Raw genomic sequence first — 27,436 nt, forward strand, 5'->3', positions numbered from 1 at the left:
GCATTTGATTTTATAATTATCACATCAGTTACGTAGCTCCTTTGCAAACTATGAACAAGGAACCCAAATATATCTCACTTAGACTCACCAAATATATCTGGTTGTATCTACATTACCTCAAACATAAGGATGAAACTGAGATCAATCACCTTGTTTTCCATATGTTCTATATCTTGTAGATCACATAAGTTACTGCTCCTGACAGTTTTTCTGAACTAGTTGGCTGTATTTATGCATAGTCCAAATTGTACTATCAAGGCAGATAAAGGAAAATTTAATGAGGTATATGTATGTGATTTTAAAGTTTTATGGCATATTTTATTTCACAGTTTCATAAAGGTGAAATTTTTCCTTATAGTACTTTTCGTTTTAAACAAAATCAAATTTGTGGGGCATATTACTCATTTCTTCTCTCTTTAGTCAAAGATAGCTTAAACTTTGCCAAAGGAAAATGATTTAAACTTAAAGAAATAAAAATAAAGACAAATGTGTGTTATTCACAGGTCTATTGATATAAGATACCTTCTCTTTGATTAAAATCAGATTTTTAAAACTATGGTGGAGCAAAAGAGAGAGTATGGTAAACTGTTTAAGGGGGGGAAAGTATATATCAGGCATCCCACCCCTGCCATTCATCCCATCTCTATCTCTTTGGACAGGTCATCTATCCTTTCTTGACTCAGGGCCTCAGTTTTCCCATCTATGAAATACACTGGAACCAGTGTACCCATTACCCATTTGTGAACCTCCTTTATACTAGGCCTTACTCTTTGCAACCACGACTGAGCGACTTCACTTTCACTTTGTACTAGGTAGTTTCCAAATAGCTTTAAAGTTCTTCAAAGCCCAAATGTTGTGAGTGGTGTACAATGGGCAATAAGAACAAGAAAGGACATGTTAGTGTACTGGGTCCAACCCTGCCATCATGTATGAGAAACCAGAAGCCCAAGGTTCCAGGACTTGCCTCAGCCAACCCAGCCCGGGAGCTAGACGAAGAACCCACATCTCTGGCTCCCAACTGCACTCTCTTTCCACCAGTGCATCATATCTGTCCCTTTGGGCATATTCTCCAATTTGATAACTTCATCCTAATCAAGGTCATTTTCTCTAATAGAAGGAAAACGGCAGATTCCTTTAGATGGCCGTTTCCTTGAGAAGTCACCTGAAGCCAACCTCAAGTCAGAAGAGACTGTGTTATCTGTGTATATTCCGCACTCTACTCAGGTAAGGGCTCCCTGACCCACCGCCCACCCCAGGGAAGCCCAGCTTCACCCTGAGCAGCAGGCCACATGTGGGCTTCCGAGAGAGAGGTGTCCTCTCCTTTCCAACCAGCTGCTGCAGGGCGCCTTTGGGGCTGCTCACAGGAGGGGTGCATTCCCAGGTGACCATCGGATTTGCTTTCTTATCAGAGCCACGGTATGAACTCAGGGGCCCTGGGTGCTTTGCCTTCTGTTAGTCCTTTCCTCCATAAAAGATAAAGTAAAAAATATATATGACTGTGTCAGTATAAAGATAAATATGATCCAGGCTACCTTCAGTGTTATATATTCATTATCATTATATTCATTTTTCCTTTTGATTTTAAAAGAAATGAAAACATTTCCATGAGCCTTATCTCTCTGCCTGCAGGGAACATTAGCCCTGTAAAAAAGAGAGCCCTTTGTGTGAAGAGCTGAACTGGGAGTTTCAGACAAAGATGAAACTTAGCCAAGATTGAGTAATAGTCTGTTGACTACAGCAAGTTTCTGGTAAACTGAAAGTTTATTACCATAAATTTACTACCAAGTCAACCAGGTATTTATTAACCAGATATTTTAAGTACAATTTTCTATTTATTAACTATCTACTACTTTACATGCCTGGCACAGTGCTAAACTCCGAAGACTACGAGACACAGCATTCAGTCTTTAAAGGTCTCTACACCTATGAGGAAGGGCTTGAAATAGGAAAAAACTAATCTCAGACAGGAAATGAGCGGACAAAGAATTGAGGTAGTTTCGGTGATGGGGAGAACCCTGCCCTGGTGTTGTTAACCATGAAGGAAGGCAGTTGAGATCAGCATAGGTCAGTGTAGAGAAGGGGGTGGTCTTTCCAGGATTTTTATTTAATTTAAAACCTTTTTTTTAGTTTTGTACTGGGGTATAACTAATTAACAATGTTGTGATAGTTTCAGGTGAATAGTAAAGGGACTTAGCCATACGCAAACATATATCCATTCTCCCGCAGACTCCCCTCCCATCCAGGCTGCCACATAATCATTCAACTTTTTTTTATTCTATGAAACAAATAGTCAAAGAGTTAATAGTCTCACGGGGATGGGGGCTGGGGGGCATGGCAGGCTGAAGGCCAGATGGCTGGGCAGGTTATGTGGAGCAAACTGAGAGATGAGTCTGGAAGGGAGATTGGGGCTCCATCACCAAGCATATCTATTGCTCTATTAAGGAGTCTGTATGGGTCCTAGCAAACAGTCACCTCTGAAGGCTTTAAAGAAGATCCAATCTTAATGAAAGGCGCTTTTGAGAAACATTGATCACTAGAAAGATAGAGGATAAGTTGATTGGAGGATAGCCTAAAAGTCGAAGGGCCAGTTAGGAGGCTAATGCAATAGTTCAGGCAAGGGAAGGTGATGAGCAATGAGAGGCAAGTCCCCACCAGTCAGTGCAGTACAGCAGGAAAAACCAGTGTCTCTCAAACACTTCTTTATCACCTTACTTTCTAGATCAAAAATGTGTGCTTCTTGTCAGGGTCCATGATGGTAGGATCTAATCTCTCCCCTGCCCCCTACCAAGATGCTGGCCACGCAAAGAGGCTTTCACGCTTTGTGGCTCCAATGTTTCAAACTAGTAATGAAACTCAACCTAGAATGACAGATTTAAACTTGGCAAGCACTTTGGAGACCGTTTGTCCTGTGGGTTCCAAGGTTTTTTCCTACAGTAGAATTCTTTATTCAGATAAGATTTACATAGAACACCAAACTAAAACTGCTACAAGTGGAAGTGAGGAAGTTCACCCTGAGAGGCACCCCACCTCCTCATCCTCCACTCAGCCCTCTCAGCAGTCACCAAGGTGCCATCTGATCAAATTAAACCTTGTCGTTTTAAAGAGAAGTAAAACTGGAACAGTTTAAGTCCCCTGCCCAAGGCCACACATGGATTCACAGAGGAGGGTAGATGAGCACAGACCCCAGAGCCGGCACTGCCGCTTCCTGTGTGACCTTGTGCAGGCGACCCAGCCTCGCAGTTTCCTCATCGGGAAAGTGGACGTGAGCAGAGTTGTTGTGAGGATTAGATATTAACACATAATATAATACAGAATAATTAATACTTAATGTAATACATAACAATAAATACAAAGCACACGGGCAGTATATACTCCACAGTCAGTTCCATACTCCATAACCACGCCTGTGTGAGAACTTATATCATTCACAAGATCTTTTTCAGGATCAATACCAAACGTCATTGTTGCTGTACATCAGACAGTGAAGCTAAGCACTACACGTTGTTTTTCTGTCTCTAGTGGCACTTTGTGTCAGGACTCCGGATAGCCCAGCGTCAGGAGAACGCCTTTGCCATTGTCAATGCTGGGATGAGCGTGAAGTTTGAGGATGGCACAGACACCATCAAGGAACTTCAGATGTTCTACGGAAGTGTTGGCCCCACTGTTGTCTCTGCAAGCAAAACCTGCCAGCAGCTCATTGGGAGGTATGTCATAACACATCTGAAGCATGCAACCCTGGCCTTGCCATTTTAATATTTCAATGAAAATAGCACTTGGAAAATTTTTTCTGATCATAATATACATATATATATATACACATGCATATAATGTGTTGAAAATTTAATCACTGCAGAAAAGTACAAAGAAAATAAAAATCACCCAAAACCAACAACCTTCAAGATACAATGATTCTTTTGTTGTAGTTTCTATAATAATAATTCACAAATTAATCTAAGATAATCTAAGAAGATAGTATCTCCAAAATTCCACTACAAATTAACCTGAAAAATAAGTAAATGTTTCTAATACTGTGTCCTAAGACAACTGAAAATGTCCTTAAAGAGCTTAAAGAAGATGAAATAGTCCAAAAGATGAATTGGCCTTCCTCCTGTCATTTGCATTATTTCTAGCATTTGGACAGCAAATTTTTGAAGTTCTTCTAACCAGTAATTTTATAGTAATTTTCACCCACCCATCATGTTTTTTGTCAACAATTAGAACTTAAAGCAAGTTTTTTCTGATACTGAAATAACTAAAATAAGTGTTCGCAAAGCACTTATATAATAACTTTCAGCCATGAAAAATGTTGCAAGTATCATCAATAATTCAGTCATTTACTAGTCTTTAGTCAGGAAGATCCCCTAGAAGAGGAAATGGCAACCCACTCCAGTATTCTTGCCTGGAAAATTCCATGGACAGAGGAGCTTGTGGGCTACAGTCCATGGCGTCACAGAGTCAAACACGACTGAGCAACTGAGCATGCATGCGCTTGGGCAGGTGTGGTGTCATTGTTGGAGACACAGCCACGAACAAAACAAAGTCCCAGATCCTGGGAAGCTTGATTTGAGTACTTTTTTCATCCAAGCTATTTGAGGTAAATCAACATTCCCAGGCCATGACATTAAAAATAATAAAAACCATCTGATTAAAAAATAGGCAGAGGATTTGAATGGACATTTTTCCAAAGAAGACATACAGATGGCCAACAAGTGTATGAAAAGATACTCAACATCACTAATCACAATGCAAGTCAAAACCACCATGAACTATCATCTCACGTGTTAGAATGAGTATTATATAAAAGACAAGAAATAACATGAATGGAGAATAGGAAACCCTTATGCACTGTTGGTGGGAATACAAATTGGTGCAGCCACTGTAGAAAACAGTATAGAGGTTCCTCAAAAAATTAAAAATAGGACTACCATATGATCCTACAAAGAAGATGGAAACATCTACTCAAAATACATAAGCAATTCCATGCGGCTTGCAGCATTATTTACAATAGCCGAGATAATGGCAGCAACCTAAGTGGTCATTGATGATCAATGTATAAAGGATATATATATATATATATATAATGGAATATTATTCCATTATAATAAAAGAAGGAAACCTTGCCATCTGTGGCAACATAGATGGACTTTGAGGGCATTATGCTAAGTATGATGCAGAGAAAAACAAATACTGTACGATCTTATATGTGGAATCTAAAACAAAGCAAAAACTGAGCTTGTAGATACAGAGAACAGTTCGGTGGCTGCATAGATGTGGTGGGGTGGAGGATGGAGTGCAAAATGGATGGATGGGGTTAAAAAAGTACACATTTCTAGTTACAAAATAAATGTCATTGGGATGTAATGTACAGCATGGTGACTATACATAATAATACTATATTGTATATTTGAAAATGGCTAAAAACAAAACTAGATCTTAAACGCTCTTGTCCTAAGAAAAAAAATTTGTAACAACATATGGTGACGAATATTAACTAGACTTATTGTGGTGATAATTTCACAATATATATAAATATCAAATCATTACGTTGTACCCCTGAAACTCACATAATGTCATGTCAATTACACCTCAATTAAAAATTAAAATTTTTTCAATAATATTTTTGAAAGGAGGACTTTGTAAGAAAATTTGGGAGCCACTGCCCCAGATTCTAAAGAAAGCTAGTGAGGGATTTGAGAGTCTTTTGTGTAGACTTCAAAGACGGATACATACTGCTCTCCATCTTTTCGTACTCTGCTGGATTAGTGTTTGTCTCTGCCTCTTCTGTGAAATGTTCACACTCTTTCCTACTAGGAAATGGAACGACCAGATGCTGAGTGATGCTTGCCGATTGGTTCTGGATGAGATTTACATCCCTCCAGACGCTGAAGGTGGCATGGTAGAGTATAGGCGAACCCTCATCATCAGCTTACTCTTCAAATTCTACCTCAAAGTGAGGCGAGGGCTGAACAAAATGGTAAGGACTACTTCTCTGGGTCTCTGGGCCCCCTGGCCTCCTGGACATGAGCCTGCACATGAAGGGCCTCCATGGCCTGGTTTTAATAATACACAGAGCGTGTCGAGGGTGGGGCCTTCCAGTGGCGCTTCCCCGCCTCCAACAGCTTCCTCCTCACCCTTTTTGTTTCTCTCCTTCCCTCACCCTCCTTCACTCCTGAGCTGAGAAGGGGATGGATGACCTTGTTATTCCATTTGCTTTATAATTTGTATGACAGAGGCTAATATGCAGTGTCAAGTTGATTTATAGTAGTGAAGAGCCTTCAGTGAGCAAACTATAATATTTTCCTTAAAGTAAGACCTATTTTAATATTTTAAAAATATGAATAAGACAAAAAGGAAGAGAAAATCATCTATAATCCCATATACCTGTACATAACCATTATTAGTATTTTATTATGTACTTCTTCAAACAACAGTGCTAGCCCAGGGAATTCAAAGCTCAGGGCTCTCTCCCAGCAGAACTGGTATCTCATGTCTGGAAGAATAAATAGAATAGCCTATTTCTGACATGTGTTTTTCCAAGTTAGTCACTCAGATTATAAAATTAAATGTGAAAAAAATCTTCTTTTCAGGACCCCCACAAGTTTCCTGATATTCCAGAAAAGTTCGTGAGTGCGCTAGAAGATTTCCCTATAGAAACACCCCAAGGCATTCAGATGTTCCAGGTTGGTGGCTGGGGTGTTTTGCTTTTTAATCTGTCTGTGCATGTAAGTGTATGCTATTATGCATATATCTTCCTTCTTTTCAAGAACTTATTTTTTATTTTTATTACTTGTACAGACAAAGTCTGCTAAAGCCAGTTGATGGGTAACATTGTCACCCACACATGGCTTTCTTGGTTTAGCTTCTATGCTTTTACTAAAGGCTACACAAAGAATTAGATTTTGTATCTCCTTTACCTTCTATTTTCAGTTTTGCTGCTTAAAATTTCCTCCTTTTCTTGGCCAGTGTCTGTCCTTTCTTTAAACTCTGACTTAGCATTTACTGCTTCTATAGAGACTTCCCAGCTTTCTTATAATTGAAAGTTTCTCAGTCCTGTCTGACTCTTTGTGACTCCATGGACTATACAGTCCATGGAATTCTCCAGGCCAGAATACTGGAGTGGGTAGCCTTTCCCTTCTCCAGAGGATCTTCCCAACCCAGGGATCAAACCCAGGTCTCCTGCATTGCAGGTGGATTCTTTATCAGCTGAGCCACACGGGAAGCCCAAGAATACTGGAGTGGGTAGCCTATCCCTTTTCCAGAGGATCTTCCCATCCCAGGAATCAAACCAGGGTCTCCTGCACTGCAGGCAAATTCTTTACCAACTGAGTTATGAGGGAAGCCCCTGCTTTCTTATAATCATCCTAAATCTCCCAGAAATTTGTGTATATTTCTTGCACCAAATTAGTTGATGTCAACTGTTCTTTATTGCTATACAAAGTTGATCACATTATGTTAATGTGTTACTGTGTATTCTGATACTTCAACAAGGTTGTAGAGTCTTTGAGGGCAAATTAAAAAAGTCTTCCTTTTTTGGGGTGAGGGGGTGGTTGTAATCAGAATTTATCCTTTATTGTATGGATCTTTATTAATGTTGACTCACAGATATGGATACCCAATTGCTTATAGTTTTTTTTGACTTTGAGGTAAGCCAAGCTATATCTATCTATATATATATAGATAGATATAGATATATATCTATATATATATATACCAAGCTATATATATATTCCCAGGTTTCAGTGCTTGAGGATGCCTGGTAATAAAATAACTTGCTTTGTTCGTGAACAGTGCGTGGATCCCCACCAACCCCCACAAGATCCAGTTGGCCACCCAGTCATGCACCAGTCAGCCATTAAACACACCACAGGGGAAGCTGTGTTTGTTGATGACATGCCCCCCATCTCCCAAGAACTCTTCCTGGCTGTAGTCACCAGCACCAGAGCTCATGCAAAGATAATGTAAGAAAACAAAACATCCCTATAAGTTACTGGAATGCATTCACAATTTTGTATTAGAATTGAAAATTTATTATATATTTGGGTCAAATAAGAATAATTTCCTCTTTTGGATGGGAATCAGTCATTTTTTAAATATAGTTAAGAAAAAAAAAAATCTATGACCAAAAGTAAGAACACCTACTAACTGCTGGCACTTTCCACATGGAATACTGCCCATGACTTGTTATGTGGTCACCAATTTTTCCTGGTGTTTAGGAATCACTTGTATTACCCTGAGCTTACCTCTGTAACTTCAGTGTGTGCTTTCAAAATTTCCTTCCTAGATTAATTGATACTTCAGCAGCCCTGGCCCTTCCTGGTGTTGTTGATGTGATAACAGCAGAGGATGTTCCAGGAGATAATAGCTATCAGGGAGAGATTTTCTACGCACAAAATGAGGTGTGTGATTTGTGCGCCGCTTATCATTCAAATGCTTTGCTGGAAATGCCAAAATCATTATTGGTCATGGGCCCATGTTCACATCACAAAGACCTGCAGGGAACCAGTGACTCCCCCTCAAATTCTCTCTTGAATGGTGGACCCTTTTGAGATTCTGTTAAAAGCCATAAGCCTTCTCAGGGAAGGCTTCTAAAAAACCATCAAGTGGTAGAAGCAATACAGAGCATAGGACATTAAAGGAACCAGCATTATTTCAGGACAACCGGATTACTGGCTGTGATATGGGAGTGGGAAGGAATGTGGCTGAAGACAGTCACAGGCCAGGTCCTTAAATTCTTCCTCCAACCTATGTATCCCCTGAACCCCATTCAAGTTACTGTTTTAGATTTATTCTCATAGGTTGAAAATAATACAACATGTGGCTTTTTGCCAGGTAATTTGCGTGGGTCAGATCGTCTGCACTGTGGCTGCTGATACCTATGCTCATGCAAAAGAAGCTGCTAAAAAAGTGAGGATTGTTTATGAAGACCTAGAGCCCAGGATTATAACAATAGAGGTACGCAGGCCATTCCATGTCTTCTAGAATGACTAGGGTGGTATAATTTTGACAGAATTCAACCCATGGGGTCACAAAACAATTTAGGGCTCACCTATACTGGGTTTAGAGCTGTCCATAGTTTTAGAGAGAAGGCTCCAACAATCTGCACCTCGAAACATAATACAGAGAATTTTCCTGCCTGGAGCTCTCTCCCTTCTTGTGTCCATTTCTCCTCCCTTGATCTCTTGCTAAGGCATGGCCACAGAATACAGATAAGGGATACCAGGGGGATGTTCTACAACCTCACATACAAAACTAGTCATTGGGAAATCCAGAGTATGTGAAACTCAGAACAGTTGTAACATTTACTATATTACAGCTTGGGTCCTCTGTCTCCCTGCCTACTTCCTGCTTAAACACAAGCCCTGGAGATAGTACTCTGACTGACAGTCTGACTCTATTGTCTGCTGCTGCTAAGTCACTTCAGTCGTGTCCGACTCTGTGCAACCCCAGAGACGGCAGCCCACCAGGCTCCCCCATCCCTGGGATTCTGCAGGCAAGAACACTGGAGTGGGTTGCCATTTCCTTCTCCAATGCATGAAAATGAAAAGTGAAAGGGAAGTCGCTCAGTCGTGTTCGACTCTTAGCGACCGCATGGACTGCAGCCCACCAGGCTCCTCTGTCCATGGGATTTTCCAGGCAAGAGTACTGGAGTGGGGTGCCATTGCCTTCTCCAGACTCTATTGTCTAGTGGGACCTTAATAGCAATGAAAGCATTGACAAGTTGTTTCAACTCCTCATACCTCAGTTTCCTCTACTGTAAGATGGGAACCATGAAAGTACCTACACCAAAAGGTCACTGTGAGGTTTATTTTTTTATTTTTTTCTTTTTCACTGTGAGGTTTAAATGGAAGAATTCAAATGCCTGGAACAGCACTTGGGACATGGGACCCATTCAATAAATGTTAGCTGTCATTTTGTTTCAGCTGTTTTTGTTAACAAGGACAAGAACATATTCTCAGTGCTTTATAACCCCAGTGCCTAGTGAAGCACTAAACCCATAGTAGGTGCTCAATAAACATGTGTGATGGAAGGATAGATGAGTCCATAAGCAATGTGAATCCCAGCCAATGGGAGGCAGTCTCCATCATTTTCTGTGATTCTCCTCTGTTCTTCCCAATGGTTACCGAGGTCAAGTATTTCCCAATTATCCTCTGAATGCCTCTTAATTCTGTCCCTTTCTTTCTATTCTCATTTTGTCTCCCATCTCATGGTTTGGCCAGATCCTCATCACCTGTTGTCAGATTAATTATCATAACTGCTTTAAAAGGAGTTTTGTACTCTGTTTCAACCTATCTGTCCATCACATTAACTTTCTAAGCCTCAAAGTTCATCAGATCACTTCTTCCACACAGCAACATCCCCTTAGATGAAGTTCTTAGTATGGAACTCAGGATCTTGTGGTGGGGGTGGGGGGCTCTTCTGGTCTTCATTGCTGTGCACAAGCTTTCTCTAGTTGTGGCGAACAGGGGCTACTCTTGTTGCAGAGCACGCGCTCTAGGGCATGCAGGCTTCAGTAGCTGCAGTGCATGGGCTCAGTCATGGCGGCATGTGGGCTCAGTAGCTGTGGTGCATGGGCTCAGTCGCCCTGTGGCTTGTGGAATCTGCCCAGATCAGGGATTGAATCCATGTCCCCTGCATTGGCAGGCAGTCTCCCAACCAGGACCGCCAGGTAAGTCCTCAGGATCTTTCTTAATCCAACCTCAAGGCACCTTTCTAGTCCAATCTACTGTTTCTTGATAGAAAATCCCCACCCTTCCAGTTGGCTTGTTCTCATTTTGGCCCCTCAGCTTGGTTTCAACCTCAAACTATTGCTTCATGAGGCGCTTTTGACTGTAAATGATTCTCCCTCTCTTCTCTAGCTGTCCTAATCCCATTCAATTCAGCACCTAACTTTCATCACCTACACAACGTCACCCTTGAGCGTTCCTGGCCCCACCAACCTCCTCCTCTTGTCCTCTCTTTATTCTGTTATTTGCCCCCCTCACCACAAAGTTGGCACCTTAACACCAAACTGCCTCAGGCCCTCACTGTAGGACCGCATTGTATATATCTATCCTTGTCTCCCTCTCAGGTCTTCCTCAGAGCCCTGAACGAAACTAAGGCAATACCAATGCCTGTAATCCATTTCAACACAACATCTGTTGTCTCTCCTTACAGCTTGGATTGTCTTTGTGTGTGAAGATCTGATTGAGCAGGAGCTTGGGGTTTTGATGGTGGGTGAATGGCTTATTAGAATGCTTTTAAAAAAACAACACCTTTTTCTTGTTTGTTTTGGTCTGCAGCAAGCCCTAGAGCACAATTCATTTCTTTCTGCTGAGAAAAAAATTGAGCAAGGAGATGTAGAGCAAGCCTTTAAATATGTTGACCAAATCATTGAAGGTAAGTGACCTTGAGCCAAAAAGGTAAAGCCTTTGCAGTTGAAGACTTAATTGAGTCATCTGGCTTGAGAAATACTAGAGCTCTCAGGCAGAGTTTCTCAACCCTAGTGTGATTTTTGAATCACAATTTTAAATGCACAAATAATAAACTGACTAAGCTCAATGAAATTTTACATATGTATAAGTCTATGGATGGGATGGTTAGATAACATCATCAACTCAGTGGACATGAATCTGAGCAAACTCCGGGAGATAGTGAAGGACAGGGAGGCCTGGCGTGCTACAGTCCATGGGGTCGCAAAGAACTGGACACAACTTAGCGACCAAATAAGAACAACAATAGGCCTATGTAAATACTACCCACACCAAGATATAGAATATTTCCAGCACCCTGAAAGCTTCCTTGTGCCCCTTCTCAGTTAGTAAACCTCCCAAAGATTTTTGTTTTAATTTTACTTATTTGGCCGTGCTGAGTCTTTGTTGCTGTGCAAGGGCTTTCTCTAGTTGGAGTGTGCAGACTTCTTTTATTGAAGAGCATGGGTTCTAGGGCTCTCAGCCCTCAGTAGTCGTGGCATATGGGCTTAGTTGCCCCTCAGCACATGGAATCTTCCCAAACCAGGGATCAAACCAGTGCTGCCTGAATTGGCAGGTAGATTCTTAACCATTGGACCACCAAGAAAGTCCCCAAAGATATTATTCTAACCTTTACCACTGTAGATTAGTTTTACCTCTTTTGACCTTCATATAAATGGAATCTTATAGTATAACTTTTGTGCCTACTTTTTTTATTCAATATTGTGTATGGAGGGCTCATCCATGTTGTTGCATAGATCCATAATTCTTTTTCATTATTCAGGAGTATTTCATGGTATAAATATTTATATATCCATTATATCTGTAATTATACCCATAACTTATTTATCTATTCTACCATTGATATGCATTTGAGTTTTTTCAACTTGGGGCTTTTATGAATAGTTCCTGTAAACACTGTTATTATACATGTCTGTGGTAAGCATAAGCACTCATTTTCAATAAAATATACTCAGCAGTAAAAATGCCAAATAATAGTGTTTTAATATCTTTTACTTTTAGTTAGTGCCAAACATTAAAAAATGTTTTTCCTATTTTATTCCTAATAACAATTGTAAAAGTTCCATTGTTTGTTTATTATCATCAGTCTTTTTAGTTTAGTTCTTGTACACCCTTCTTAATATTTCTTTCTAGTACTTGATACTTTATAATGTTATTGTAATGCTATTGTAAGTTATATTTTTATTTAATTTTCTACTTATTTATGTCTAGTATATAAAGACAGTTGGTTTTTGTATATTGATCTTATAGCCAGGAGTTTCACTAAATTCCCTCACTATTTTAATAGTCTTACAGAGTCTCTTGAATTTTCTGTGTATAAAGTTGTTTCTTAACAGTTTTATTTATCTTTCCTAATCTTGATACTATATTGTTTGCTTGCTTGCTTGCTTGTTTTGAATTGCTGCACTGGGTAAGACTTAGTACAGTTTTTTAAAATACAAATATCCAGATCCCACCTCAGACTTGTGAAATCAGAACCTTGGAGTATAAGGTCAGAGAGCATCTGTATTTTATAAAAGATCTCCATGTGGGTGAGTCTAATTTGTAGCCAGAGTTGAAAGCTGCAGTTGTCTTTACTAAGAGAATTGCTACAAGTCTTAAGTAAGAGAAAATAGTGATTTTTACAGTAATTTTTACCTACTTCTAAATAAGTGGAATGGCAAGTGCTATATTTTTTACTGAAATGCCTTCAGAATGCTTGTTTCCCAGCATCATTCTGTTTAAGCAGAAAATGTAGACTAATTCCCAATCATAAAAACAATTTACTACCTCAGAAGAATAGTTAAATACAAGCAGGAAAGCTAAGAAAGATGCTCAGAGATTTGACAGCATCTACTCTTGTGTCAAACACTCATTACTCCATAATATATTTTATAGAAGAAACTAAATGAGATTTTACAAAGACTATAAATTTAAGCTAATGGTTATTTAGTTATGATAATAATATCAGTTACCATTTATCAGGTACTCATTGTGCCAGGCACCATGCCAAGCATTTTACATGTTTTATGTTATTTAATCCTGACAACAACCCTAAGAAATGAGTAATATTATTATTAAGTCTAGTTTAAGTTCCTAAGTATTACTGCTTACTATTTAATATGTAAGTAGAACACTGCTAAGAAAGAACATATCAGTAGTTGCATTTTACAGATGATGAAACTGAGGCTTTGAAAAGTTAAGTAACTGGTTGAGATCTCATAACCAGTTAGCAGTAGAACGAGGACTGGAGCCCAGAATTGGCTGAGCCCTAGGCCCTTGCTGTTAACCATAGTAGTATATTTTCTTTGAATTTCTGTTCTCACTGAGGATAACAGAATGACAAGATGCTAGGTAGCTATTTGTCATTCAGGATTCTGGCCATAGTGGGAGTTCAAGTGGGAAGTTTGAAAGACAAAGGGAATTTAAAATTTGGGCAGAAATGACGAAAAATTGAAGACTCTTGAGAGTCCCTTGGACTCCAAGGAGATCAAACCAGTCAATCCTAAAGGAAGTCAACCCTGAATATTCATTGGAAGGACTGATGCTGAAGGTGAAGCTCCCATTCTTTGGCCACCTGATGATAAGAGCGGACTCATTGGAAAAGACCCTGATGCTGGGAAAGATTGAGGGCAAGAGGAGAAGGGGATGACAGAGGATGAGATGGTTGGATGACTTCACTGACTCAATGGACATGAATTTGAGCAAACTCCAGGAGATAGTGAAGGAAGGGAAGCCTGGCCTGCTGCCGGGGACCAGCCCCGGCTGATCCAGGGTATTCGAAGGAGAGACGGCGTAGGCGAAGATCAGAAAACAATTGCTTAATTAAACGTTAATTAAGGATATAAAGAGTAATAGAATGAGGATAGCTCAGTGAGGAAATTCAGTGGAGAAAAGAGGCTGAAATAAGGATAGCTCAGTGAGGAAATTCAGTGGAGAAAAGAGGCTGAATAATTCAGCCAGAAGGTAAGAGAAAGAATGACATGGTGAGACCAAGTTTCGGTGAACAAGGCCCGCACTTTATTTTCCAAAGTAGTTTTTATACCTTAAGTTATGCATAGAGAATAATGGGGGAAGGAGTAGAGTCTTGCAGCAAGCCAGGCTTTCTTCCTGCAAACTTATCATATGCAAAAGCTTAGGTGATTTGCATCATCTTCTGGCCCGGAGGCCTGTTAACATTTTAAGACCTTTTCTTCAGAAAACTTATTTTTCTCTAAAGGTGATTGGTCAGGAGCCACCCTCCAAAAGCATTAGATAAAGTTGCATTCCTACAGAGCAAAGGTGTGGTGGGCTATAACAAGAAAAAGAATTAACTCAAGGGTCCCAGGTTACAAACATTAAAGCTACTACTTACACCAATTATATTAATCAATACACTGCCAGGGACACAGCAGGTAAGGGATATGGAAACTTAGCAGCAAACATTGGCCCAACAAGTGAAAATCCCTTCACCAATACAATTTCTAATCAATCTTTTAACTACTCAAAAGAATCTGTGTTTAGACAGTTTAGAACATCTCCTGCCTCTCACAGTTGGGAGGCTCTGAACAATCACATGTGGCCGGAAAAACCTATTCAGGGAGGCTAGAGGATTTCCAAAGGAGTTTGTAGGTTGAAACACTGTCACACCCAGGAATTATTAACTGGAGCTGTAAGCTAACTCTTTTTTCAGAGAGGTAGTGGGGGACAGCCCCCCGTAAAGTCAGAGGTGTAGGTGAAGGCACAAAACAGAAAGTAGGCAGACTCTGGTTTTGGGTGTAAATGCTCGAGAATTTCCAGGGGGACTCCTGAAGCTCGATCCCGCCTTTGCGTATGCCGAGCCTCCTTCCTCATGACCTTTGTCATGGGCGGAGTTCCTCACGCTGGCTCCCGGCAGTGATAGAATTCCAGTTGAGCTATTCTAGATCCAGAAAGATGATGCTGTGGAAAGTGCTGCACTCAATATGCAATATGCACTCAATATGCAATATGCCGGCTCCCGGCAGCCTGCTCCAGTCCATGGGGTCACAAAGAGTCGGATACGACTAAGCAACTGAAAAACAACACAACTAGGAGTTATTGAGAATATAATGTAATAGTTTAGAGCATGGATCCTGGGGTCAGGCTGCCTGGGTTTGGATCCCAGCTCTGCTCTTTACTGGCTGTGTGACCTTGGGAAGCTTACTAAACCTTTCTATGTCTCAAATTCCTAATAATACCTGCCTCATAGGATTGGTACAGAGATTGCATAAATTTATTATCTATAAAGTTCTAGGCCTCAGAATAATATCTATCATATGTAAAAACTGTTTAATTATTAAATAAATTTGAATTTAGATTAAAATCAGTATATACATGCTGAAAGCAAACTTTTTTTGTAGGGGAAAGGGTGCCTTTTTACATGACTCACATTCTGTCATCCCAAGAAGTAATTCAAGAAATCCTTTGTTTTCTGGCAAAGCAATTCACTTATTTTTAACTGCACGGGGTTCCTTTGGTTAGTTTTAAATTAAAAATACTACCTTTCAAATACTTAAATAAGGGCTAAATGCGTCTCTAGTACAACCTACAAAATAATAAGGATGAGGAACTTATTTACAAAACAGATACAGATTCACAAACTTAGAAAACAAACAAGGTTGCCAGGAGGGAAGGATGGGGAGAATGGATAGTTAGGGAGTTTGAGATGGACATGTACACACTGCTATATTTAAAATGGATAACCAACAAGGACCTACGGTATAACACAGGAAAGTCTCCTCAATGTTATGTGGCAGCCTGGATGGGAGGAGCGTTTGGGGGAGAATAGATACATGTATATGTATGACTGAGTCCCTTTGCCGTTCACCTGAAACCATCACAACATTGTTAATTGGCTATGCTCCAAAATGAAATAAAAGCTTTAAAAATAATAATAATAAGGATGTGAGCCAGAAAGAAAAACACCAATACAGTATACTAATGCATACATATGGAATTTAGAAAAATGGTAACAATAACCCTGTCTGTGTATGAGACAGCAAAAGAGACACTGACGTATAGATCAGTCTTATGGACTCTGTGGGAGAGGGAGAGGGTGGGGAGATTTGGGAGAATGGCATTGAAACATGTATATCATGTATGAAACAAGTCGCCAGTCCAGGTTCGATGCATGATACTGGATGCTTGGGGCTGGTGCACTGGGACGACCCAGAGGGAGGGCATGGGGAGGGAGGAGAGAGGAGGGTTCAGGATGGGGAACACATGTATACCTGTGGCAGATTCATTTTGGTATTTGGCAAAACTAATACAATATTGTAAAGTTTAAAAATAAAATAAAATTTAAAAAAATAAAATAAAATTTTTTAAAAAAGGAAAAATAAATAAATAAAATAAGGATGTACTGAACAAGCCAAAAATCTCAGCTAAATCAACAAGAGCAGGCTGGTTTTACAGTAGGTACCCTCTTTGTGACCCAATAATCCTGACATCACCTAATTAGGGTACATACTATTATTACCTCCAATTTTCCAGATGAGGAAATGAGGATTTACTAATTTGGCCAAATTCACTGAGTGAGGATATAACAGAGCTAAGAAATGTGGGTCATATTGGCCTGTGTACTCAAGTCCAACATATCACAGATCTCACCACCCACTGGACAGGCCAAGAGAGGGGAATGAGCCAGCCAGAATCAGGCAGCTGGTGAGGCACAATGAAGATAAACGGAAAATGTGATTTAACCAAATGATGCAACGTCAAACTCTATAAACTAAAGCAACGTGTTCTGTACAAAGTAAACACCACCAAGAGTCCCCAGGTTGGAACTTTCAAGTAAACCTTGTCCTGTGTTTATGCTTTATAGGTAAGGTCCATGTGGAAGGACAGGAACATTTTTACATGGAAACACAAACTATCCTGGCTATCCCCCAAGAGGAAGATAAAGAAATGGTGCTACACCTTGGGACACAGTTTCAGACCCATGTGCAGGTAACAGAGTGTTTTTGGAAAACGAGGCTCCAAACGGCTGTGTGACAGAGGCCCTTACAACCAGGCTTTCCACTCTAGGGGCCTTTTGATGCCTACACTCCCTGCACACTTGCTATTAGCAGAAGTCCAGAATGAAGGAAACGGGGCAGATATTTTCCTTAAAGGGCAGACCTTTCAGAGATCTGAAAACTGTGCTGCCTTCCCAAAACAGAGAGCAGAGTCTATCTTTCCCTTCTAACAACTTATAGTGTAAAACCTAATCTCAGGGAGGTCAAAGCCTTAATATTGCATTTACATTTCCCTTTGTGGTTCTTCTGAGTTGCATCTCTGTGTGAATGTTTTTATAAATCGGTGGCATATGGGTAAAGTGATTGCATCTTCAAGACATTTTCAGCCCAGCGCAGCAGCATGTGAATTCCAATCCTGTTCTGGTGGTTGAGATTTAACCTCACTGAGGCAAGTAAAGAAAATCCTCTGACATTCCCCTCTTCTGAAAAGTGGAGCTGTAGGTCCTAAAGCAGTGGAGGGCATAGGGGATACTTGGCCAGTTCTTCTGGGAGGGGGAGTAATGCCAGCCTCACTGAAGGAAGGAGCTGGGGGCTTCCTGGTGGAGCACAGTGAGTGGGTAGCTTGAGGTCCTGAAGGATGGCGAGCCTCAGTAGGTGGAAGAAGCTCCCAGCTGCCATTCAAAGAAATAAACATGTATAACAGAACTAGCAAAACAGCCTATCAGCAGATACTTAATCCAGAGCCCTTGAGAAGATGCTGATGCTGAGCTGAGATGTAGCTGTGGCCTCCACTGTTGCAAATTTTGGAGTGGACAGAGATGGAAATATAGGCTTTGATGCTAATCTGCTACATGATCTCTGACAAGCAGCTGGATATCAATATCTTCTGTAAATTGAGGAATTTGATAAAGATCACCCCTGAGATCTCTTTTGGAAGACCGTATGTCACTCTGGGGTCCAGAGGAATAATATGTATGTCCCAAGGTCCATAGTTATTTTCCATCAACACCTTCTGAGGTGCAATCAGTCATGACAGCAGGCATTTCCCAGGGATAATGGGGGCACTGGGTACTCACAGCCCAAAGCCCATAACCTGGGCAGCATCAAAGGCAGGCCCAGTAAAGAATTTGAATAGATATTTCTCCAAAGAAAGTCTATGAATGACTAATAAGCACATGAAAAGATGCTCATGCGTGCCTGAATATTAAGTCTCTTCAGTCATGTCCAACTCTGTGCAACCCTATGGACTGCAACCCACCAGGCTCCTTGGGTTCAATTCCTGGTTGGGAAACTAAGATCCCACAAGCCTTGTGTGAGTGTGTGTGTGTGTGTGTGCACGTAAGTCACTTCAGTCATGTCCAACTCTTTGGGAACCTATGGACTGTTGTAGCTCGCAAGGTTCCTCTGTCAATGGGATTCTCCAGGCAAAAATACTGGAATGAGTTGCCATACCCTTCTCCAGCGGATCTTACTGACCCAGGGCTTGAACCCGCATCTCTTAACATTTCCTGCATTGGCAGGCTGGTTTTTTTTTATCACTGGTGCCACCTGAGAAGCTCAGCATCATTAAATCACTGTGTGTGCATAGTCGCTCAGTCGTGTCTGACTCTTTGTGACCCCATGGACTGTAGCCCACCAGGCTCCTCTGTCCATGGGATTCTCCAGACTAGAATACTAAAGTGGGTTGCTATGCCCTTCTCCAGGGGATTTTCCCAACCCAGGGATCGAACCCAGGTCTTCTGCATTGCAGGCAAGTTCTTTACTGTCTGAGCCACCAGGGAAGCCCACTAGAAAAATGCAAATGAAAAACACAATAATAGCAGTTCACTAGACAAACAGAGGACAAACAGTAACAAGTGAGAATGTGGAGAAATTAGAACATTTATTCGCACAACAGAACATGAAAAATGGCAGAGCCACTTTGGAAACAGCTTGGCCGTTTCTCAAGATGTTAAAGATACAGTGATCATATAACCCAGCAATTTCACAACTAAGTATCTGTCCAAAGTGGACTTCCCAGGTGGCTCAGTGATAAAGAACCCACCTACCAATGCAGGAGATGCGGATTTGATCCCTGAATCAGGAAGATCCCCTGGAGAAGGAAATGGCAACCCACTCCAGTATGTTTGCCTGGAAAATTTTCCAGGGACAGAGGAGCCTGGCTGACTATAATCCATGAGGTTGCAAAAGAGTCGGACATGACTTAGCAACTAAATAACAACAAATATTTTCATTAGGAGTGACTCTTAATAGATATAAGTGTTCTTTGGAGATGCTTAAAATATTCTAAAATTAGATTACAAAGATGGTTGCATAATTATGTGAATGTTGTTTTTGCTCAATTACTGAATTTCTCTTACTAGGTAGAGAGGAAGTACATGAGTGATGTACAATAAACCAGTAAGTTGCACTTATGTGACTTTGGGAACTTACCTCTTTCAGGAATATGTGGCTGCAGCACTAAACATCCCAAGGAACAGAATCGCCTGTCACACGAAAAGAGCTGGAGGAGCATTCGGGGGGAAAGTGAGCAAGCCTGCTCTGCTAGGAGCTGTCAGTGCCGTGGCTGCCAAAAAGTAAGAGTTACAGTGGCCGCAGGGCAGACGCCACCTCTGTCCCCCCAGCCCCACACCCCAGCTTTCATCCCACTGCTCATGGCCCTTCATTTCCAAAGGGTGTGGTTAACACGTGGCTGCAGAAACACTGGACCTAGAGCCAGAGGGCCTGGGTGTAAGCCCTGCTCTGCCCACTCATTCACGGGGTCATCTTGGGCAAGTCACCTTGGTTTCCTCACCAGTAAAGTAGCGAAAGTAATAGCTACCTGTTTCCCAAGGTGGTTGTGTGAAATAAATGTAATCACTATAAATTTTGACTCACTGCACAGATGTAACTTGGGGTTACTTTTATGAGTTGCATTGACTTTCACTCGTTTAAATGTTTATGTTTCAAATCATTAAAATATATCAAGCTGAGGTTGGCTGAGTGGAGGGAGGGTCAAAATCCCAGCCTAATGAGGGGCATGTTTTTTCATGAAATAAATCAGGTCTGTTGCTGCCTGGGAATGTTCTCTTAGCCTCTGCATGTTCTGGATGGAATAACCAGACTCCAGGAATAACCCCAACTTCTGTGAATTAACCTTGTAACTACTAAATTTCACTAAGTATATTCAGGATAAACCTAATTTACCCCTGGTTACTGCTCCAAAAAGAAAGACTATGAATGTTCCAGCTTGTTGGCACTTCCCAACAATAGAGAAGACTATCCAGTAAGTACAGGTGTGTAGGCCTTGGGAGCACTCCCGCAGAAGCGGGAGGAGTGTTCACTAGGCACTTGAAGAAGGAAGAGTCTGAAACATGAAGAGTCTGAAACATGAAAATTCTGAATGCAGCCAGGGGAGGTTGACAAACGATTGTTTCTCAACCCTTTCAGCCTCCACATCCCACTTATAACAAATATATTATCCCCCTTTTAATGTCCCTAGATGAAATTAATAATAGTATAACCTGGTTAACATATAATTGCAAAATAATCATACAATTCCTTGATGTAACATAAAAAGAAATAAAAAGGAAGGAAACATAACTAAATAATATGTTATTTCAATATCTGAATTCTCAGATGTGACTAAACCAAAATGATTACAGTAATAGGGGTTCTTTTCCCACATTTTAATACCCGCACAAATTTTCAGAATGTTAAGGCCTGCAACTACCCCCAACCCCGCATTGAGAAACCACAAAACTGGATTATCTTAAGCCTTCTTTATTTTAGTGCATCCCCCCGCCCCCCCATCATGAAACATCAGCAGGTTAACAGAGTCATCTCCTACAGGACTGGCCGCCCAATACGGTTCATTCTGGAACGTGGTGATGACATGTTGATAACTGCTGGCCGCCACCCACTGCTCGGAAAATACAAAGTGAGTGACAGCAACAATTTCAGGGGACTGCTTAAAACACTGTCCAGTGATAACCAACGTATAGTACAGACAATTTACTAAGTTCTGTGCCACTTGAAAGGACATTGGGATGCTGCCTAAAACTAATCAGAATTTCCTATTGAGTTCATGGTCTACTTGGGCACCATCTTCAGTGTTCCTCTGGTGACTTTCACATCAAACCATGAGCATAAGCTGGGTACAGATCGACAGCTGTGATCAGATGTGTTTGTGTACAGCATGGTCTGGTTGTAAAGGACTATTGAGAAAACGATTTACTTGTTCTATCACTTTGCAGATTGGATTCATGAACAATGGTGTGATCAAAGCTGCTGATATTGAATATTATATCAATGGCGGATGCAGTCCTGATGAGTCTGAGTTGGTAAATAAGAAATACACCTTTCCCTTAAGTTACCATTGCACTGTTCTTCTTATGAATAATCATCATACAAATTAGACAAATTCTGTGAAGCATTTGAGTTAGAGATGACATTTGGATAAGTGGTTTTGAATACTTGATAGATATGAAGGTTTGTGTTGTTCTGCTTTAACTCAGGTGATGGAGTTCATGGTGCTGAGAAGTGAAAATGCATATTATATTCCTAATTTCCGGTGTCGGGGTAGACCTTGCAAAACAAATTTGCCATCCAACACTGCTTTCCGAGGATTTGGCTTCCCCCAGGGCATAGTGGTCGGTGAAGCTTATATAACTGCTGTGGCTTCTCAGTGTGACTTAACCCCTGAACAGGTAAGTCATCAGTCAGAACACCCTAACAAAATTCCGACATCGCTGGCTCAAATATAAGTTGAATATCTATGTATATTAATAGATGATGTCAGCTTCCAGTCTTGAGGTGTCTGGTGCTAAAGAACCCGCCTGCCAGTGCAGGAGACGTGGTTTCATTCCTGTGTACCAAGTCAATCATAAAACTTATTAACCAAAACAACAAATAGCACTTCTGATTTTGTGGATCAGCTGGGTAGCTCTTCTGGTCTAGACTAGCTCAACTAGAGTTTTATAGTCTAAAAGATGGTCTAAGCTGGCATGTTAGTGGTCCTTGGGCTGATTAGTCTAGGGGATGTCTCAGCTGGGAAGGCTGTCTTTGCTTCACGCAGTTTCTCACCCTTGAGGAGGCTAGCCCAGATTAGTTCTCAAGGTGGCTCAGAGAATGAGTAGCAAGAATGTGGCAAGCTCTAATGCACAAACACTTTTCAAGTCTCTGCTTATATTGTCCCATTGGCCAAAGAAGTCTCATGGCCAATCCCAGCGTTGGTATGAAGCATCCAAGGGCATGAATAGAGAAAGTGGAATATTATGGCCATGTGTACAAGCATTCTAGCACAGTTCAAGATTTTGAGGAATTAATCTGAGAATGATTAAGAATAAAGAAAAACTGTGTATGAGTAAAAGGCTGTGGGATCAGGAGAATTTTGTCTCAGCACAAACAAATCTTGGGACAGAGTTCATAATAACAGTACCTACTATTGTTCAGAGTGGTAAAGTTAACTGAGGAAATGCACTTAACCTACAACCTGGAGCATATGAAGTGTTCAATAGTGGTTTCTATTGTTATTATTGTTAAGTTTATACATGTATGTTTGTACTTACATATCCATAGCCATTTCAATAATTGTTTTGTTTTTCAGAAAGACTTTCTTCATATCAGGTATATAGCAAAAATGCTAGCCTCACGCCAACAATAAACCTATAGCCTTGAAATTCACTTTATTTCCCTGTCTTTCAGGTTAAAGAAATAAACATGTATAAGAGAACTGGCAGAACAGCCCATAAGCAGACATTTAATCCTGAGCCCTTGAGAAGATGCTGGGAAGAATGTCTGGAGAAATCTTCCTTCTCTGCTAGGAAACTGGCTGCCGAGGAATTTAACAAAAAGAACTACTGGAAGAAGAGGGGGCTTGCTGCGGTCCCCATGAAATTTACAGTTGGGATGCCCACAGCCTTCTACAATCAGGTGAGGTCAAGGCGGGCGTCTCCGGCAGAGAGACGTGATTGTCTCTCACAATCATGTGTGAGGAGGGATGGCCCCCTCCAGGGAGAAAAAGAAATGGGGCACTTTCCTATAGCAGGAAACACAGTGGATTTAGGCAAACGTTGGAAACCACAGGTATTGGAGCAGACCTGGGGCAATGCAGTCCCAGGGACCTTAGAAACAATCAACAGATAAAGTCCAGCTCAGGGGGTTAGGCCTTGGACTGGGCCCCAAAAGTGATTATTGTAGTATGGCATCAAATTTCAAATCCATGAGAGAACTGGAGGAAATAAGGATCCCTTCCTCTCTTTTCTAATTTCTCAGTGGCCATAGTCATTTGAAAGTAAGAGATTTCAAAAACACACGAGAATAGAGCTCTCCTATCCATACAGAACTTGGAATTTCTATACTGAGGCTCAGTGACTACTATGCCTCCTTTTTAATTCCATCTTAAACAGTTTTTCGTAGAGTTCTTATTTCTGATTTTTTTTTTTTTTTGGCTTCTATTCCCATCAATCTCTGAAATATTCTCATACCCAAACCCATACAAAGACAGGTGCCCTTACTGGTGTGAATGAGTTTTGGCCAAGCTGTCTTTTATTAAAACTAGCTTTAATATACGCTCTTCCTCAGAGTCTACTAACAAGGTAGAAAGGCAAGTAAGAAGGAGGGAGGGAAGGTCAGGAGAGTTTGGAGCAGATGTTCAGTCTTTCCCCCAGGTAGTATTTCTCAAGCCAGAATAACAGATCTCCTTTAAAGGAAAACAAATGTATTCTTGTGGACTGTCAATGGGTGCTTATTTTTTTTAATATTTTTAACTGTGTGTAACCACAGAACAAATAATAAGCTTCTTATAGCTCTTATGCCTTTATAAAATACAAATTTGGAAAATTAATAAAAACAGTACTGATAAATGCCAATAATGTTCAGAACAGTAACATTAACTTAATGTGGTAAATTATATTGCTTTTCTAAATTAAATTCTCACTTACAAAATGATGATGGCTCTGCTGCCACTGCATGAGGCATTTTGTATCCCAAACACGGCCAATTATCCAAATGACCTGGGAGTTTCTTTAAAAATGGGTATTTGAACTCCAAGTTCAACCTTCTACTGAATTGGAATTTCCATAATGGGACCCACACCGCTCCCCAACCATGATTCTTAAGGTCAGTAGCATTTGGAAATTATTACAACATCCTGACTTTCTTCCAGCTCCTCTAGTATCCAGGGCAGGTTGTGCCTGGAAATTGACCTATCCAAGTTCCATTTGTTTTCAAATTAATCTTCCTGTTTAGGGAGGAACAAACAATAGAGTTTTGTGCAGGTTGGGGCTTTGGAGAGGCAACACGCAAGCCAACCACACAATGCCTGCAGTGGGCAGGACACTTGTGGGAGTGTGGCTGAGCCACACTGCATGCCTCTGCACTTGTGTTTGCAAGTCTGGGGCTTATTGACAGGGCTTGTCTGTAGCTATCTGTAAAGGCTTTCCTCTCCAGGATAAACAATGAGAGGTTGGCTCACTGAAGCAAAGCCATTCGTCGGGTAACCTCAGCTAAACTCATGGCAACATTTGGCCACATCAGCGTCCAAACTGGTATTATAATTATTATCCCCAGGCTGCTGCTCTTGTCCACATCTATCTCGATGGCTCCGTCTTGGTGAGTCACAGTGGCTGTGAACTAGGACAAGGTCTTCACACCAAAATGATCCAGGTGAGATATGTATTCCTTTTCTCCACTGTGGAAGAGCGTAGCTGGACCTCAACCTTGTCTGCATATGCTGTCCTAAACTAGATGTCCTAGAGTGACTGTACTGCTGTGCAGCTACTGTGAAAGAGGCATAAAAGAAAACACAAACAGATTCTTCGGTTGGCCACAAAGAAAACCGCGTATGCTTCACAGTGCCCATTTAAAATCTTCTGAATTATATAATCAACATATGAAATCACCAATGTTCCCTTAAATGTTCATCAGTACAGGGTAGCCAGGTTTTATACTCAGTTCAAAAAAGAATTAAAAGGTTTTTAACTTGTGGGGAGGGTAAAGTCAATGAAATAAACAGTATTTTTCTTCTGCTCCTGACAGGTGGCGAGTCGTGAACTGAACATCCCTGAGTCGTATATACACCTGTCTGAGACGAACACTACCACGGTTTCCAATGCAACCTTCACAGCTGGCTCAATGGGGGCAGACATCAACGGGAAGGCTGTGCAGGTGACTTTTTTTTTCATTTCTCAGTCACCCAGGTGACCGTGCTGGAAGGGACCTTGTCCCATCCCTTCTTTTATGGAACATGAAACTGAGGCCAAGAGGGGTCAAGCAGGTGGTTCTAGATCTCTCAGCTAATCACTGGCAGAACCAAGACTCCAAGTGGTTCCAGCTCCCTCTGTGGGCTTCTCTCCCTTGAATAAAATCTACCTCTGCTGCCGCCGCTGCTGCTAAGTCGCTTCAGTTGTGTCCGACTCTGTGCGACCCCACAGACGGCAGCCCACCAGGCTCCCCTGTCCCTGGGATTCTCCAGGCAAGTCTACCTCTAATTGTTCTAATAACTCTAAGATCACTTAAAATCCATTTTGGGGGGCCTTGCCACATGGCATGCAAGATCTTATTTCAACTAGGGATTGAACCCATATGCCCTTGCAGTAGAAGCACAGAGTCCTAACCACTGGGCCACCAGGAAAGTCCCCCATTGGTCTCTTTTATCTCATTTCAGTAATTTAAATGTCCAATCCAAAATTCCAAAATGTACTTCAAATTCCACTGTCTTTGCTACTTCCCAGCTTGGGCCTGCAGGCGTAAAGGGGCAGGCATGGCTTCTCTCCATTTCTCTCCCTACCCTTTCTCCCCCTGCCACCATCCTCCTCACCTACATTTCAGACCCTTATAAAGTCCAAGGAAGAGCGAGCACAGAGGTGAGAGGCAGAACAGGTCTTACTTGGCTGGCATCAGAGTAATCTGACTGTGCCACGTCTGATTCCTCCCCTCGTGGGTGCCATCGTGAGCTCCCTAGAGAGCCCCTTCCAGGCAGCTTTAACCTGGGCCATGCCTCTCTATGGCTTTAGCCACTTGTGACCTGCCCCAGCCCCACCCTGAGCCCCAGGCCAGCTGCCTCCTCTTTCTACTGAGGGGCCTCCCCACTTTCAGGAAGCTCTGATACAGGAAAGTAAAAGTGAAAGTCACTCAGTCCTGTCTGACTCTTTGTGACCCCATGGCCTATACAGCCCATGGACTTCTCCAGGCCAGAATACTGGAGTGGGTAGCCTTTCCTTTCTCCAGGGGATCTTCCCAACCCAGGGATCGAACCCAGGTCTCCCGCACTGTAGACGGATTCTTTACCAGCTGAGCCACAAGGGAAGCTCTGATACAGGGGGTCCTTTTAAATCTAGAGATTAGAGGTTAGCCAGAGCTGGGAGGCAGGGCAACAGAAATTATGTCATAACAGTTATAGAGTTACCAAAAAATACATACAAGAATAAGATTGCTTTCAAAAATCAGTGGGCAAAGTACAGCTTACAACATGGAAACTTCGTTTATTAATAGAACTATGTGGATATTGCTGGGCCACCTTTGAGACAAAATAAAATCCTTCACCTGAAGTCTAAAAATGTAGGAGATCTCAAAACGAAGCCTTCCTACACACTGGCTTCCGCCGTCTGATTTGGACAGAGCTGTGTCTGGCAGATCCAGAGAGAGCTACTCGGGAGGAAAGGAGGAGAATTTGGTCACCCAGTTGCCATCAGGCCTCCCACAGCTTTGCAGTGGGTTTCCATGGTGGGTTGATTACGAAGAGCTTTCGAGGTTCACAGCTTCCCAAGGCTCTAGACTCTTTGTCAGCCAACCATCATGCCAGATTTTCAAAAGAACCACGTGGAGCAGAAGCTGGGGCTTCATTGGCTGCAAAGGAGACAGTGGCTCTAGCCCTGTGTACATAGGCTGTCCGTTGGCTGAGGAAAGTGAAGTTGTTAATTTCAGAACCCCAGAATTCTTTTTTAAATCTCAAGTCATTTATATGGGAGTAAAGTATAGGAAATAGCTATAAAAAAGAAAAAAATGCCTTGCAGAGAAGTCCCGAATAATTTCAAATTAAAAGCATCAGTA

At 41.4% G+C, this 27,436-nt stretch overlaps 1 protein-coding gene across 1 annotated transcript in view; it reads left to right on the forward strand.

The window, feature by feature from the left end:
• The window catches only part of LOC113906095 (aldehyde oxidase 4-like), a 71,633-nt gene that overhangs the window by 28,505 nt on the left and 15,692 nt on the right, over nucleotides 1-27,436 (forward strand). Inside the window, exons 13-28 of the mRNA XM_027564076.1 lie at nucleotides 1,115-1,224; nucleotides 3,520-3,704; nucleotides 5,812-5,974; nucleotides 6,588-6,680; nucleotides 7,789-7,958; nucleotides 8,282-8,396; nucleotides 8,830-8,952; nucleotides 11,280-11,376; nucleotides 17,272-17,396; nucleotides 19,847-19,980; nucleotides 21,236-21,323; nucleotides 21,640-21,726; nucleotides 21,901-22,092; nucleotides 23,090-23,317; nucleotides 24,956-25,051; nucleotides 25,424-25,552. Of these exons, the coding sequence (XP_027419877.1) occupies nucleotides 1,115-1,224; nucleotides 3,520-3,704; nucleotides 5,812-5,974; nucleotides 6,588-6,680; nucleotides 7,789-7,958; nucleotides 8,282-8,396; nucleotides 8,830-8,952; nucleotides 11,280-11,376; nucleotides 17,272-17,396; nucleotides 19,847-19,980; nucleotides 21,236-21,323; nucleotides 21,640-21,726; nucleotides 21,901-22,092; nucleotides 23,090-23,317; nucleotides 24,956-25,051; nucleotides 25,424-25,552 (2,135 nt within the window). The remainder of the gene's footprint in view (nucleotides 1-1,114; nucleotides 1,225-3,519; nucleotides 3,705-5,811; nucleotides 5,975-6,587; nucleotides 6,681-7,788; nucleotides 7,959-8,281; nucleotides 8,397-8,829; nucleotides 8,953-11,279; nucleotides 11,377-17,271; nucleotides 17,397-19,846; nucleotides 19,981-21,235; nucleotides 21,324-21,639; nucleotides 21,727-21,900; nucleotides 22,093-23,089; nucleotides 23,318-24,955; nucleotides 25,052-25,423; nucleotides 25,553-27,436) is intronic.

Source organism: Bos indicus x Bos taurus, chromosome 2 (genome assembly GCF_003369695.1).
Source record: "Bos indicus x Bos taurus breed Angus x Brahman F1 hybrid chromosome 2, Bos_hybrid_MaternalHap_v2.0, whole genome shotgun sequence".
Taxonomy (NCBI): domain Eukaryota; kingdom Metazoa; phylum Chordata; class Mammalia; order Artiodactyla; family Bovidae; genus Bos; species Bos indicus x Bos taurus.